This window comes from Heteronotia binoei, chromosome 12 (assembly GCF_032191835.1).
Source record: "Heteronotia binoei isolate CCM8104 ecotype False Entrance Well chromosome 12, APGP_CSIRO_Hbin_v1, whole genome shotgun sequence".
Lineage (NCBI taxonomy): Eukaryota > Metazoa > Chordata > Lepidosauria > Squamata > Gekkonidae > Heteronotia > Heteronotia binoei.
This window is the reverse complement of record NC_083234.1, coordinates 63,457,945-63,472,120: the sequence shown is the minus strand read 5'-3', so window position 1 is coordinate 63,472,120 and position 14,176 is coordinate 63,457,945. Positions and strand designations below refer to the sequence as shown.

General features: G+C 45.6%; 1 protein-coding gene across 2 annotated transcripts in view; it reads right to left on the bottom strand.

Annotated features, from left to right (window-relative positions):
* Positions 1 to 813: 813 nt before the first annotated feature.
* Positions 814 to 14,176, bottom strand: part of LOC132580148 (transmembrane protein 268-like) — a 29,976-nt gene continuing 16,613 nt past the window's right edge. The window contains exons 5-9 of one of the 2 annotated variants that reach the window (XM_060250820.1): positions 13,750 to 13,899; positions 10,037 to 10,147; positions 7,503 to 7,583; positions 5,153 to 5,338; positions 814 to 1,144 (exon numbers count right to left, since the gene is read on the bottom strand). In XM_060250820.1, coding sequence (XP_060106803.1) covers positions 965 to 1,144; positions 5,153 to 5,338; positions 7,503 to 7,583; positions 10,037 to 10,147; positions 13,750 to 13,899 — 708 coding nt within the window. In that variant the 3' untranslated portion in view covers positions 814 to 964. The remainder of the gene's footprint in view (positions 1,145 to 5,152; positions 5,339 to 7,502; positions 7,584 to 10,036; positions 10,148 to 13,749; positions 13,900 to 14,176) is intronic. The other variant, XM_060250821.1, reaches the window with a different exon arrangement.

Sequence of the window (14,176 nt, the reverse complement as noted above, 5' to 3'; positions counted from 1 at the left end):
TTTTTTCCTAGCATTGTTGTCTTTTCCAATGGTGAGGAGAGCATTTTTGATTGGGGAAATGGTACTGGAAGGAATAGTTAACTCCACACCATAAATGTGTAGCCTTACTCCATACCTTCCCCCTGCAGTTGCTCCTTTTTGGTCCAAAGAGCATTTCAGGAGTTCTAAATCACATGATGCTGGAGTTCCAGCTGTTGAACTCTGGAGTTATGTAGTCTGAAAGAATGTGACTTTCTCACACACACCCCATGTAGTTCTAGATGCCCCTTGAAATGCTGCTCCTGGGACATGGGGGACCACCAGGAACAAGTTGGATGTCTGCAGCCCAGGGGGGACATCAATGAAAACTGTGCCACCCATCCACAGAAGAGTTTGGCGAGACCCAATCGTTTGTTCTCTAGTTAACAGTCCACTCCAGGGCCCTGACATCCCTAGTTTTTTGGTCACTGAGATGATGTCTCCAGTGTGCATTGCATGACAAATTAAGCTTGGCCACAGCAGTACTACAGTGGTGCGGATCTAGGCAAAAGGTTGAGTATGATGTCTGGTTGAAGAGTTTTCCCAACTGGCAGTTCCACCAGCTTTCCTGCTCTCCCCACAAATGGTTACCATCCAGTGGTAGATGATCTGCTTTGCATCTAAAGGGTCCCAGGTTAAATTTCCAGCATTTCCACACCAAGGATATCAAATCTGGGAAATCTTTGGAGAGCTGACACTGTTCACTGGGGAGAGAGAACTGGATTTGACAGACCCTTGTCTTAACTTAGTATTAAAACGTATCCCTTTTGTGAAAACACAGATGCCTCCAGAAAATTTCTGCTTCTCACTCTGGTTTATGGAGAACAATCAGCATTCCTTCCCTCACCCTGCAGATTGTGGGTGTTGCCTCTGTCTTTTCTCTGCCAGCTGATGTTCACGTAGAGAATGGATTCAAGATGTGCTGGCTGCAGACTGCTTCCGTTCGTCACCTTAGTTTGAATGAAAAGCATCTCTTTCCCAGCACAGTGAACTCAATAAACTGGCAAAGACAGGGGATGTGGTTGAACATCACATGCCGTCTCACGGGAACCTCCGGCAGTTCGTCGCTAACCAAGAGCCTGATGTAATAGCCACTGTAGATCGTCAACAGCTGCAGAGCCATGACCTGGAATGAGACATCCACCACCATTTACCTTCAGCCTACTGTGTCTCAAAGGCTTCTGATAGGTCACCAGATGCAAAAGGTAAACCAGGCACCTGTACCTATCATAACCCATCTAAAAAGGGGGAAGGGACCATAGGCTGCCAAAGTTCAGTCCTTTGTATCTCCAGTTGAAGGATTTCAGGAAGCTGACGATGAGAACTGCTTCCACCAGGAACAGAAAATACTGAGCAAGATGGACTGGTAGTCTGTCTCAGGGGTGGCCAAACTTGCTTAACATAAGAGCTACAGAGAATAAATGTCAGATGTTTGAGAGCCAGATGACATGCAAGTCAGATGTTTGAGAGCCACAAGACAGGAAGGGAGGAAGGGAGGAAGGAAGGAAGGAAGGAAGGAAGGAAGGAAGGAAGGAAGGAAGGAAGGAAGGAAGGAAGGAAGGAAGGAAGGAAGGAAGGAAGGTAGGTGCGGGAGGTGGAAGAGAGAGGTGGAAAAAAGCAACTTTAACTTTAAATGCCTTCTCCAAGCTGGCTGACAGGATGGTGGGGGCTTCAAGAGCCAAATAATATGTGTGAAAGAGCCACATGTGGCTCCTGAGCCACGGTTTGGCCACCCTGGTCTGTCTTAATATAGTATTTTGCACAAAGGTGTGGAAAGGGCCATCGTCGCAACCGACTTATGACGACCCTGTAGGGTTTTCAAGGCAAGAGATGTTTAGAGGTGGTTTCTCATTGCCTGTTCTGTGTAGAGACCCTGGACTTCCTTGGCGGTCTCCCATCTGAATATTTGCCTGGGCTGACCCTGCTTAGCTTCCCAGATCTGATGAGGTTAGGCTAGCCTGGGCAATCCAGGTCAGGGCTGTCTTAATATAGTCTGTTGCACCATAAATCTTGGAAGGAAATATGGGGCACATCAACACAGGATACTGTTATGGTTCTTGACTAGGCTAGTGGGATCAAACAAGATCAAAATCTTTTTAACAGCCAGTGCTATGGTTGCCAAGTCCAATTTACAAAATATCTGGGGGCTTTGGGGGTGGAGCCAGGAGACTTTGGGGGTGGAGCCAGTTGACACTGGAGGTAGAGTCAGAAGCAAGGGTGCGACAAGCATAATTGAACTCCAAAGGGAGTTCATCACATTCAAAGGGACCACACACCTTTTAAATGCCTTCCCTCCATTGGAAATAATAAAGGACAGGGACACCTTCTTTGGGAGCTCATAGAATTGGACCCCCTAGTCCAATCCTTTTGAAATTTGGGGAGTGTTTTGAGGAGATGCACTGGATGCTATGCTGGATGCTATGCTGAAACTTTGGTGCATCTACCTCAAAAAACGGGGCCCCAGAGCCCCAGATCCACTATACCCTATGGGAATTGTTCTCCATAGGAAATAATGGATTGCCCAGCAGACTTCATCCACACACACACTTTCTCATAACTCTGAAGCAGGGGTAGGGCCTCCAGACCAGGGGATTGGCAACCCTAGCCATTGCCCCCCCAAAGTATCTTGGGAATTGGTAAGGACACTGAGAATTACATTAAAGATCTCTTGCCCATGTCAAACCACAGAACTACCATTCCTATGGAATCACCCAGTCTGGATTTGATGAATTTGTGGAAGAAGGATTCTACTGAAGACTGCCTGCCATGTCATGCTAATGGAAGAAAAAGAAGAAGATATATTGGATTTATATCCTGCCTTCCACTCTGAATCTCAGAGTGGCTCACAATCTCCTTTACCTTCCTCCCCCAACAACAGACACCCTGTGAGGTGGGTGGGGCTGAGAGGGCTCTCACAGCAGCTGCCCTTTCAAGGACAACTCCTGCAATAGCTATGGCTAACCCAAGGCCATTCCAGCACCTGTAAGTGGAGGAGTGGGGAATCAAACCTGGTTCTCCCAGATAAGAGCCCACACACTTAACCACTACACCAAACTGGCAGTATAGAGATAGCATACCTCTGAAGGACAGGACTTGGAGAGAAACCAGAGGCATGGATGATTGCTTTTGTGCCCTTTTTGGAGACCTCACAGAAACATCTGGCTGTTCATTGCTAAAAACTGGACTTGCTGCACTAGGGGTGTGGTCACACATACCATTAGTGATGACACAGCTCCGTCTGGCTGACGAATTAAATGTGTTCGTTCAGACATCCACATCTGGCAATCGAGCCTCATCCGGGCTCATCCAGGCTTGCTACGCATGAATGGCGCATTAATTTGACAGCACATAAAGTCCGGCCCTTTTTCAAAACAGCGGCACAGGATCAGCTTTTTGTTGTTTGGACAGCTCACGCGCGATACTGCCTCTCACCTTTTTTTTTTTTCAAAGACAGCCCCAGCAGACATGCGCATTGCCAGATCAACCAGGAATCCGAGGTGACGCTTCTGCTTCTCCAATCAACACAGGATCGGAGGGGAGAGGAATCATCCCACTATTCAGAACAGGAAAAAATTCTTTTTTTTCAATGTGGAGGATTTCAAGATATCATTGTCACTGCCAATTTCTAGGAAAATAATTCCTGGCAGTTCCGTGGTTTGGATCGGCAACGTTAATTCTGGAAACTTTCGCCCTTCCCCCCTGCCTCTGAAGAAAGCTTTGATTTCCCAGCTCCAAACAGTTGGGCGCATGTTCAATGGACCCCCTCCCCTCCCAGAAATCACCATCTGATTATGCATGCTCCAAGAAAGGAGCGTGATAGCATTGGATGTCTGATCGCACACAACAGAATGAATCGCATTCTTGGATGCTGCATCGAAACAATATTCAGCAGTTCAGATTTGAGCGCTACACAACCGCTTTTAATGGTAGGTGTGACAGCACCCTAGAAATCCCTTAGTCTGATCTTCTTACATTTTGTTTTGCTTTGAAGGTTTAGAGAACTTAATAGGTCAGTTGTCCTATGAATCATCCATGATATCAGTGGAATATATCCAGAGGCAGTGCACCTCTGAATGCCAGTTGAGGCAGAGCCACAAAAGAACTTTGCTGCTTGTTGAGCATCTGGCTGGACACTGTCGAAACCAGCGAGGGTCACCAACCTCCGCATGAGTCCTGGAGATCTCCTGGAATTGCAATTGATCTTGAAATGACAGAGATCCCTGGAGAAAATGGCTGCAACAGAGGGCAGACTCCATGGCACTAGAACCCAGTGAGGTCCCTCCCCAAATCCTGCCCTCCCCAAGCTCCACCCCCAAATCTCCAGGAATGTTTCAACCAGGAGTTGCCAACCCTAGAACCAGCAATTGCAGGCCTGTAGCCAGGATTTTAAAAGTTGGGGGGGGGCTGTTAAAAAGTCAGGGGCACATAGCATCTCCCCTTCCCTGGCCACTGCTGATGTGATTCAGGGTGTCTGACTCAAGGTGTCTGACCTTCCTTCCTTCCTTCCTTCCTTCCTTCCTTCCTTCCTTCCTTCCTTCCTTCCTTCCTTCCTTCCTTCCTTCCTTCCTTCCTTCCTTCCTTCCCAACCCCACCACTGCTTGAGGGGCCACAGAGGTGAAAGCTGAGAGGTCAGGGGTTGCCCCCTTCCACCTGTGTGATTTAAATTGCACAGGAAGGGTACCCAGGAGCAGGAACCTGAGTTGAGGCATCCGACAGGAAGTCAGGCCCCCCTGCAGCTACAGGCCTGAGTGACTGCACAAGATGGATTCTGGGCCTAATCCAGCCAAGCTCTTTTGATGCTGTTCGCTAAAGTAATCAGTTGTGCACTGTGTTCACTCAGTGAAGTCAAGTCCTCTCTAGTTCGACTGTCTTTGGCTGTGAGACAACATTTTTAAAAGCTGCTATCACAGACTGAAAAGGGGATGCTTTTCCTGGCACAGCTGTGACAGTTTGTGGCTGCTACACTTCCTGCTTATTGGCCAGCTTTGAAAGGCACAAGACTCTGAATCGTTTCAGAAGAGCAATATCAACAAAAGAACCAACAGCCTTAACCTCAGAGACAGCCTCCCTGATGAGTCATGGAGGAAACAGAAGTCACGTAGCTTTAACCTCCCCATTGCCAAGACACTCTTACCTTGGGGGCTCCGTCAGGGATAAGCTGGAGGAGCTCTCGGCATGTCAGGGTGCTTCTGCTTTTAACCTTGGCATCGGGCAGCAAGGGTGACTCCTCCAAAGAGCTTTCAGCTTTTTCTTCCTGTGCTGGGAAGATGGCGGTCTCAGTTACAAGGCACAGCTCGTCCAGGTTGTGCCGCAGAACAGCCTGGAAAAGGGAGGGAAGGCAGCAGGCCTTAGGGCAGCTTGTTCACATGAGCACACGCAATCCTGCTGTTCTGTCAAAAACTGTTTAATTTTCTAAAAACCTTTCTGGATTGTGCCCAGGCTCTCAAACAGTAACTGCAAGATATAGGCACTTCTCTCTGTGTCCTGCCAAGGGCAATTTACCAGAGAAAGAGAAATGTTGGCTTGTTCTCTCTGCTGCTCTGTAATTGCTGGATTGTAGAAAATTAAACACAGTTTAAGGATTGTAGAAAATTAAACACAGTTTTTCTCATTAAAAGATGCCTCCAGACGACAGAGATCAGTTCCTCTGGAGAAAATGGCTGCTATGGAGCATCACATCCCACCGAAATCTCTCTCTCCTCAAACTCTTCCTTCCCTGGACTTTCCACAGTGAACAAAGAAGCAAAAAAGCCATTGAGCTTCTCTGCCATCTCTGCATCTTCCTTTAGCCCTTTGTCATCCAATGGTAGGGTTGCAAAGTCCAATTCAAGAAATATCTGAAGACTTTGGGGGTGAAGTCAGGAGACTTTGGGGGTAGAACCAGGAGCAAGGATGTGACAAGCATAACTGAACTCCAAAGGGAGTTCTGGCCATCACATTTAAGGGACCACACACTTTTTAAATGCCTTTCCTCCATTGGAAATAAAGAAGGATAGGGGCACTTTCTTTTGGAGCTCATAGAATTGGACCCCTGATCCATTCCTTTTGAAACTTGTGGAGGGTGTTTTGAGGAGAGGGAATGGATGATATGCTGCAAATTTGGAGCCTCTACCACAAAAAACAGCCCCCCAGAGCCCCAGATACTCACAAATCAGTTCTGCATTATACCCTATGGGAATTGGTCTCCATAGGGAATAATGGAGCACCCAACAGACATTTCCCTCTTCCCCTCACCCCGCTTTCTGATGACCCTGAAGCCGGGGAGGGCCTCCAAACCAGGGGATCCCCTGCCCCCACCTGGGGATTGTGCAACCACACACAGAGAATCATGGCAGTAATAGGCAGGGGAATACAAAGCACTAGGCTTCTGTGAAAACCAGCCTCCAAATAAACGAAAAAAGCAACCAATGTAAACAATTATATATATATTCAAAGCAGACCACTCTATTAGTCCTCTATGAAAAGCAAGGAAAGTATTTTCAGGAAACTAGTCCCAACTTTTTTGCATATTAGGCTACACCCCTCTGATGTAGCCAATCCTCCAAGAGCTTACAGGGCTCTTCATGCTGCTATAATAAATTGCTTAACAGTAGGTTTTATAGAGAACTATTTTATACATCAATTACATTCATGTATATCTTCATATAGAATTAGTTTTTAGAACATAGTGTATTAATACTTACTTAGAGTACAACTGGTATAGATATAGAATCCACTAACAGACAAAAATGATTATATGCAGTACACGAAGTACTCGAAGGATGCTGGTATTCTTCTCCAGAATAGTGAATGCAAAGAGAAAGCGACACGCTTCCGGTAGAGGGCGTGTTTCGGTGGCATCCTTCATCTGGCAAACATTCAGTTATTCTGGAACCAGTGCTCATTCAATGTGCATACAAACACAATGGTCAATTTCATAGGGCACAGTTGGTTCTCTCAAGAGGCAAAAAGCCGTGTACAATCAGCAAATAAATACTCCTGGAACCCGTGCTCAATATGAATTACACACGCAAACGTCTTGTCAATTACTTTTCAGGCCCTCTACCAGAAGCGCGTCACTTTCACTTTGCATTCATTATTCTGGAGAAGAATGCCAGCATCCTTCGAGTACTTAATGTACTGCATATAATCATTTTTGTCTGTTAGTGGATTCTATATCTACACCAGTTGTTGTACTCTACGTAGGTATTAATACACTATATTCTAAAAACTAATTCTATTCTAAGATATACATGTATGTAATTGATGTATAAAATAGTTCTCCATAAAACCTACTGTTAAGCAATTTATTATAGCAACATTGTTCAGTTGCTAGTGCACTGTATATACTTTATTCAACGCGGTTTTCTCTAGGTTTCCCACCTGGGGATTGGCAATCCTAGCTCCAAAGGCTGGTGAGAAATTTGTACGAGGAGAATTTGGAAGCATCCCTGCTTTGGGAACCGCCCCAGACACAAGCCCAAACATGCCCAAGCATAACTCACCTCCTGATTCCTCTTCATTTCTATAATTGACTCCTCTAAGGCCTGAAGACACAGCTCCACATTGAAATGAACAAACCACAGCTGAGGAACATGGGAGACAGGACAAAAAAGCATGATTTCCTTATGGCTCCAGACATCTTATATGTGGGACTGTACGCATGGTGTAATCATAATCCTCAAGCATCCAAATTAGAAAATGGGCACAGAAACCAGTCCCCAAGAGTTTCAGATTTCACTGAATAAAAAGATAAATGTTTATAATTTTTATGCTGGGAATGTACACTTGAAAGGTTAAGGCCGGGTAAAATCTGAGAAACCAGCAGCAATCAGAGTCTGCCTTCCTCCTCGTGGTCTGGGCAATTTGCTAGGACTGATTTTGAACCAGCAAACTCCATCATGGAGTGTGGCTATGAATATATACACCTGTTTGTCAAGGACAGTCTTGGTTTTTCAATAACCACCCTTTGGTAAATCAGCCGCCCCACCCCATTGTTTGCAGTGCTGACTGGGCCAAACTTGACAAGATACTGGGAAGTTCATGATTACAGTTCTCACTATTCTTTTTTAAAATGTGGTTCTTTCCCACACAGGGATCTGATTCTGATCAGAACCAGGATGCAAAGGGAGGAGGGGTGAAGCCTTCTGTGATGGAATGTCCCTTGAACAAGAGCAATCACCTAGCATAGGTGCAAAGTATTTATTAAGGTAAAGGTAGTCCCCTGTAAAAGCACCAGTCATTTCTGACTCTGGGGTGATGTCGCATCATGATGTTTCCATGGCAGACTTTTTATGGAGTGGTTTCCCATTGCCTTCCCCAGTCATCTACGCTTCCCCCCCAGAAAGCTGGGTACTCATTTGACCGACCTCGGAAGGATGGAAGGCTGTGTCAACCTGGAGCAGGACATAAGCAGAGAGCTCGGACTGCAGTACTGCAGCTTTACCACTCTGCGCCACAGGGCTCATTCAAGTATTTATTACCCTAGTGTTTTACTGGCAGCCAGTTGTTGGCTGGCCCTGATTTTGTGTGTAGTCTCCTTCCTGGAGAGTTGTTGTTGTTGTTCAGTCGCACAGTCAAGTCCGACTCTTTGCAACCCCAAGGACCAAGTCACACCGGGCCCGCCTGTCTTAATAAATTAAACTACTTGCTCTGTTGGATGCCTGGATGTTACTTGAGTATTCTCTATGCCCTCATCTGATACAAGACACTACACCTTCCTCCATCCTTACCATTTTGCTGACCATTTAGTAATCCTTCTGTCACACCATGTCCCAACCTGGATGGCCTAGGCTAGCCCGATTCCATCAGATCCCAGAAGCTAAACAGGGTCAGCTAACTCTAATGCCGACATCTCTTACAAAATGGCTTTATATGCTCTGGCTGCAAAGAAAATACGGGCTAACGCTATTATAAAGGGATTTCTTGAGCATCGATCTCAGAGAATATTTAGTGATGTTTACCTTTTATGATGTTTTTATCCAGACGTGACAATGGACTAATGGCCTTATTTTAAATCTTATTTCATTATATATGACTGTGTTATACATATTTTATTCTCTTGTCATCCCTGGTTGTAATGGCCTGTGGCTAAATACAAATACAAGCAAACATTTGAACATTATAAGCAGGGTCAGTCTTGGTTAATATTTGGATGGGAGACACCTAGAAAGTCCAGAGTCAGTGCCCAGAGGAGGAAGAAGAGTTGGTTTTATACCCTGCCCTTCACTACCCAAAGGAGTCTTGGAGTGGCTTACAGTTGCCTTGCCTTCCTTTCCCCCACAAGAGACACCCTGTGAGGTAGGTGGGGCTGAGAGAGCTCTGAGAGAGCTGTGACTGACCTAAGGTCACCCAGCTGGCTTCATGTGGGGAAAGGGTGGGGAATCAAATCAATCGCAAGTACCTCCAAATGTCTCTTGCCTTGAAAACCCTGTGAGGTTGCCATAAATCAACAGTTTCCATCACCACACATCACACCATGGGCCCAATCAGAACTGATTTCTTGCCCACCCAATAACGGCATTAAAAAGTTGTGTGTGGGGGGGGGGGACACTAGCAGCTCCAGTCATGGAACTCCCAGCAGCTGATTTAACCCTAAGCCTTTCTCATTATAGGATCCCCGTGGCTCAGAAAGGTAAACTGCAGTACTGCAGTCCCAGCTCTGCTCATAATCTGAGTTAGATCCTGGCAGAAGCTGGGTTCAGGTAGTTGGCTCAAGGTTGACTCAGCCTTCCATCCTGCCGAGGTCAGTAAAATGAGTACCCAGCTTGCTGGGGGGAAAGTGTAGATGACTGCGGAAGGCAATGGCAAACCACCCCATAAAAAGTCTGCCGAGAAAACGTCATGATGCGATGTCACCCCATGGGTCGGTAATAACTTGGTGCCTGCACAGGAGATTACCTTTACATCTTTTTGTTTTCTCATCATAGGGAATCTAAATGCCTGGAGCCCTGCCTCAGCGACATCTCATGGCTTGGGTGAAATTAGTACTGATGAGTTCCCAGAGATAGATGGAAGCTGTTGGATGCAGAAAGCATACCTGGGGGATGCTGTGAAACTGGTCCAATTTGTCCGTGACTCCCACCAGCAGTTCATGTTTCATGAGAACTTCATTGGCAGCCACCAACCTCATGTCTGTATTCATATCCATCTGATACATAAGGAAGGCCAGGAGATGTTAATGTGTTTGTGAACCACTGGACTCTCATGAATGGCGGCAGCCCTACTAACATTGCTAATACATGGCCCTGGCTTGAATAGCCCAGGCAAGTTTGATTTTGTCAGATCTCACAAGCTAAGCAGGCCTAGCCCTGGCAAGTGCTTGGATGCGAGACCTCCTTGGAATATCAGCAGTCAGGAGACAGGGGCAGGCTTTATTCAGTCATGTTTCTGAATATTCTCCATACTTCCCGTAGGGATCAGTCACCAAAGGTTGCCATGACTTTCAGGTGCACACAAACTTGCACAAATACAAAAAATACCACCTCCCAAAATTTTTAAACAACATTGCTAACACATGCTTCAGACTGAACAGAGCTCCTAGCTAGTATAACATCATGAGCTATTAATCAGGGTGAACTCAGAAGGTAGATTTAAGAAGGGCTCTCTTACTCTCTCTCATTCGTCCCCACCCCTGTAATACGAGGATAATGACTGGCCTACATTATAGGGGTGTTGCAAGATGGGGTCCCCAAACTCCCCATCCTTCTTGCATCTCTAGACAATTTTGGAATTTTGAGAACAGCTAGTGGGCTGCCACTGATTGTGGATCCAATCACAAAACAATACAGGGTCACCAGTTGATGGCTGGCATCTAATGGGAGATGGGAGGTAGAGACATGGGGGTGGCAATGCATGCAACGTGATGTCTCTTCTGGAGGAAACTAGAAGTGATGTCCACTAGTCTAGGAATCACCGAAAATTCTATGATAAAACCATGGAACCCTTTCACCAGTTAAGTGTATCATCATGAAGCCTGCATGCAGATGGAAGCTTATACCCAGAATAAAAATGTGTTGGTCTTAAAGGTGCCACTGTTCTGATGTGCCTTCCCTGTTTAAAGTTGATTTTAAATTGTTAAGAGAATTTCCTTGTTAGCTACCTTAGGGACTTATATAAGCCTCAAGGCCAGAGTTGTGTTCTCAATAAAGTACAAGAATACAGAGCATCACTGCCCCAGACAGAGAGTTCCAACAATAAGCTGTGGCTAATAGCCACTGATGGACCTCTGCTCCATATGTTTATCCACTCCCTTCTTGAAGCTGTCTATGCTTGTAGCTGCCACCACCTCCTGTGGCAGTGAATTTCACCCTTTGGATGAAGAAGTACTTCCTTTTATGAGTTCTAACCCGACTGCTCAGCAATTTCATTGAATGCCCACGAGTTCTTGTATTGTGAGAAAGGCAGAAAAGTACTTCTTTCTCTACCTTCTCTATTCCATGCATAATCTTGTAAATCTCTATCATGTCACCCCACAGTCGACGTTTCTCCAAGCTAAAGAGCCCCAAGCGTTTTAACCTTTCTTCATAAGGAAAGTGTTCCAACCCTTTAATCATTCTAGTTGCCCTTTTTCTGCACTTTTTCCAATGCTAAGGTTGATGATTATTGCCAGGGCTTTTTTGTAGCAGGAACTCCTTTGCATATTAGGCCACACACCCCTGATGTAGCCAATCCTCCAAGAGCTTACAGTATTGAGCCCTGTAAGCTCTTGGAGGATTGGCTACATCGGGAGGGAGTGGCTAATATGCAAAGGAGTTCCTGCTACAAAAAAAGCCCTGAGTATTGCACATCAGCAGAGGCTTAATTCATTGTTCAGTGCAAAAGTGTTGACTGCTTGTCAGAACTTGTATCTGTTATGTATGCTGAGCTTAGTAATGTTAGCCTAACTGACTCCATATTGTAACTGTCTACTAATCCCATGTCCTTGTAGCTAGGCCTACTAACTAAAGGCTTTGCATTTCAAACAAACTGTAAGCACTGAAGGGTGACAGATAGCCTCTGGAAAACATCTGCAGGTGTCCTTTGAAGCTAGCCGGCTAGAGCATCACAGCAGGGCTCCTTCCTCCTCCATGGAGATAAGGGACCCTGGGAACAGACAACTGTCTCCTAGAGTGTGAGAAATGGTTTTATTGTTTCTGTCACAACCGCATCAAAAATGTATCAATCGCTGAGCCCGTTATCAGAGTCAACTTGTACCTTCCATGAACACTGTTCTCAAATAAACGTCTTATACTTTTGCAACAAAGTAATGAGTTTCGTTTGAAGTTCTTCAAGTTCTGACACTGCTGTGCTCAGCGCATGACACAATACTGCACTGTGCCATCCCTTATGTCCAACTATGAGTAGCAAGGAATGACAGATATGCTTTACAGAGGACCTAAAGGGAATCTCCACACTCAGAGGCAGCAAATCTCTGACTACCAATGCCAGAAGACAACATCACGGGATGATTTTGGTTGCTAAACCTTCTTAGTCAGCTGTCCAGGACAACCAGTTTTCCAGTACATGAAACAGTATGCTAGACCAGATGGATCCCTGACCTGATCCAGCAGGGCATCTCCATGTTTTTAGATCCCAGGGGACCCAGCCTTGGTTGTAGATCCATGATATAATGTGATTTCAGAAGCAAAATAGATTCCGCCCCCCCCCCCCCCGCCCATGATTCATGAGATTGCATGAATTAGATAGAATGGTTTTGGTGGGGAGGAAGTTACCAGTCTGTATTGAGCTCAGACACCTCATACTCCTCAGAGAAGATCCAGCACATTCCAAGAATAGCTTCTGTTTCTTTATGACTGAGCTACTCTCTAGAGAGCATTCCAAGGGCCAGAAACCTCTCTCGTGGAAATTAAAGCCATCTGGAAAGGGGGTGCAGTTTTAATCAGGGAAAGTGTCCTGATCCATATCATACACCTATGGCAGCCGCAATGCGATTGCTGGAATTAATTTTAGAAATTCTCCTCATTAAACTGGAATTAAGGCGGAGAAAAATACCATATAGAGCAACATTCCAAAACTATTAAGGAATTGAATGGAATGGGGAAAATATATCCACACATCTTGATTCAGTTTGCACTGGCCAAAGTTGTAAAATCATAGATCATTTTTAGAAAAGATTCTGAGGACCAGTTTCAGTCTGGACCAACTACATCGTGGTGGGCAAACTGCAGCTTGGGAGCCTCATGTGGCTCTTTCACACATATTGTGTGGCTCTCAAAGCCCCCACTGCCCCATCAGCCGGCTTGGAGCAGGAATTTCTTTCTTTAAATCACTTTGCCAAGCCAGCCAGCGGCTTGGAGAATGCATTTATTAGACATTTAACAGGCATGAAAAAGCCTCAGCTTGAGACCCTGGGCAGCCGCTGCCAGTCTGAGTAAATACTGACTTTGATGGACCGGGGGTCTAATTCAGTATAAGGCAGCTTCATATGATCATATGTTCATTTAAGGTTAAAGTTGCTTTCTTTCAACTTCTCTCTCCCTCCTCCATCTATTTTCCTTTCTTCCTTCCTGTCTTGCAGTTCTCAAACGTCTGACATTCATGTCTTGCAGCTCTCAGACATCTGATGTTTATTCTGTGTGGCTCATACATTAAGGAAGTTTGGCCACCCCTGAACTACACTGTGAAGAGGTAAAATCATTCTGGTGACGGGTTGCACTATTCGAGCAGCTGAGGATTGGTCAAAAGGACCTCAAGGAAACCTGGTGACCCTTTAGGCTGCCACAATCCCCAAACACACTTCATTCAGCTTACCTTTCCATGGTGTTGATGAATGATGAACCTGATGACCAACGCAGCCACAAGGGCCGCTAAGGTCACCAAAATACTGATTTTCCAGCTCTGTCCTAAGGAATATATTTGCAGAGTGGAAAAAAGATTGATCCAGAGAGTCACATAGAAAACCTGAAAAAGACCCAGAGACAGAATGAATGAAATTCTGAAAAGAAAGAAAGAACAGCCAATAAACAGGGGACCTTTATTTGGCCAAGATGATATCAGCAAAATTAAGTGTCATTTGTTGTAACGCATTCAAGACATCAGGCCACCAGCAAAATTAACCCACCTAAATCACTCCAGACCTCAGAGCCAGTGATAGGAAAAGAGTCGGGACTGGAATGGGTGGCAGAGATTTCATGGGCAGGAGCGGTTCACCACCCAAGCAACTCAGTGGCCACCTGGA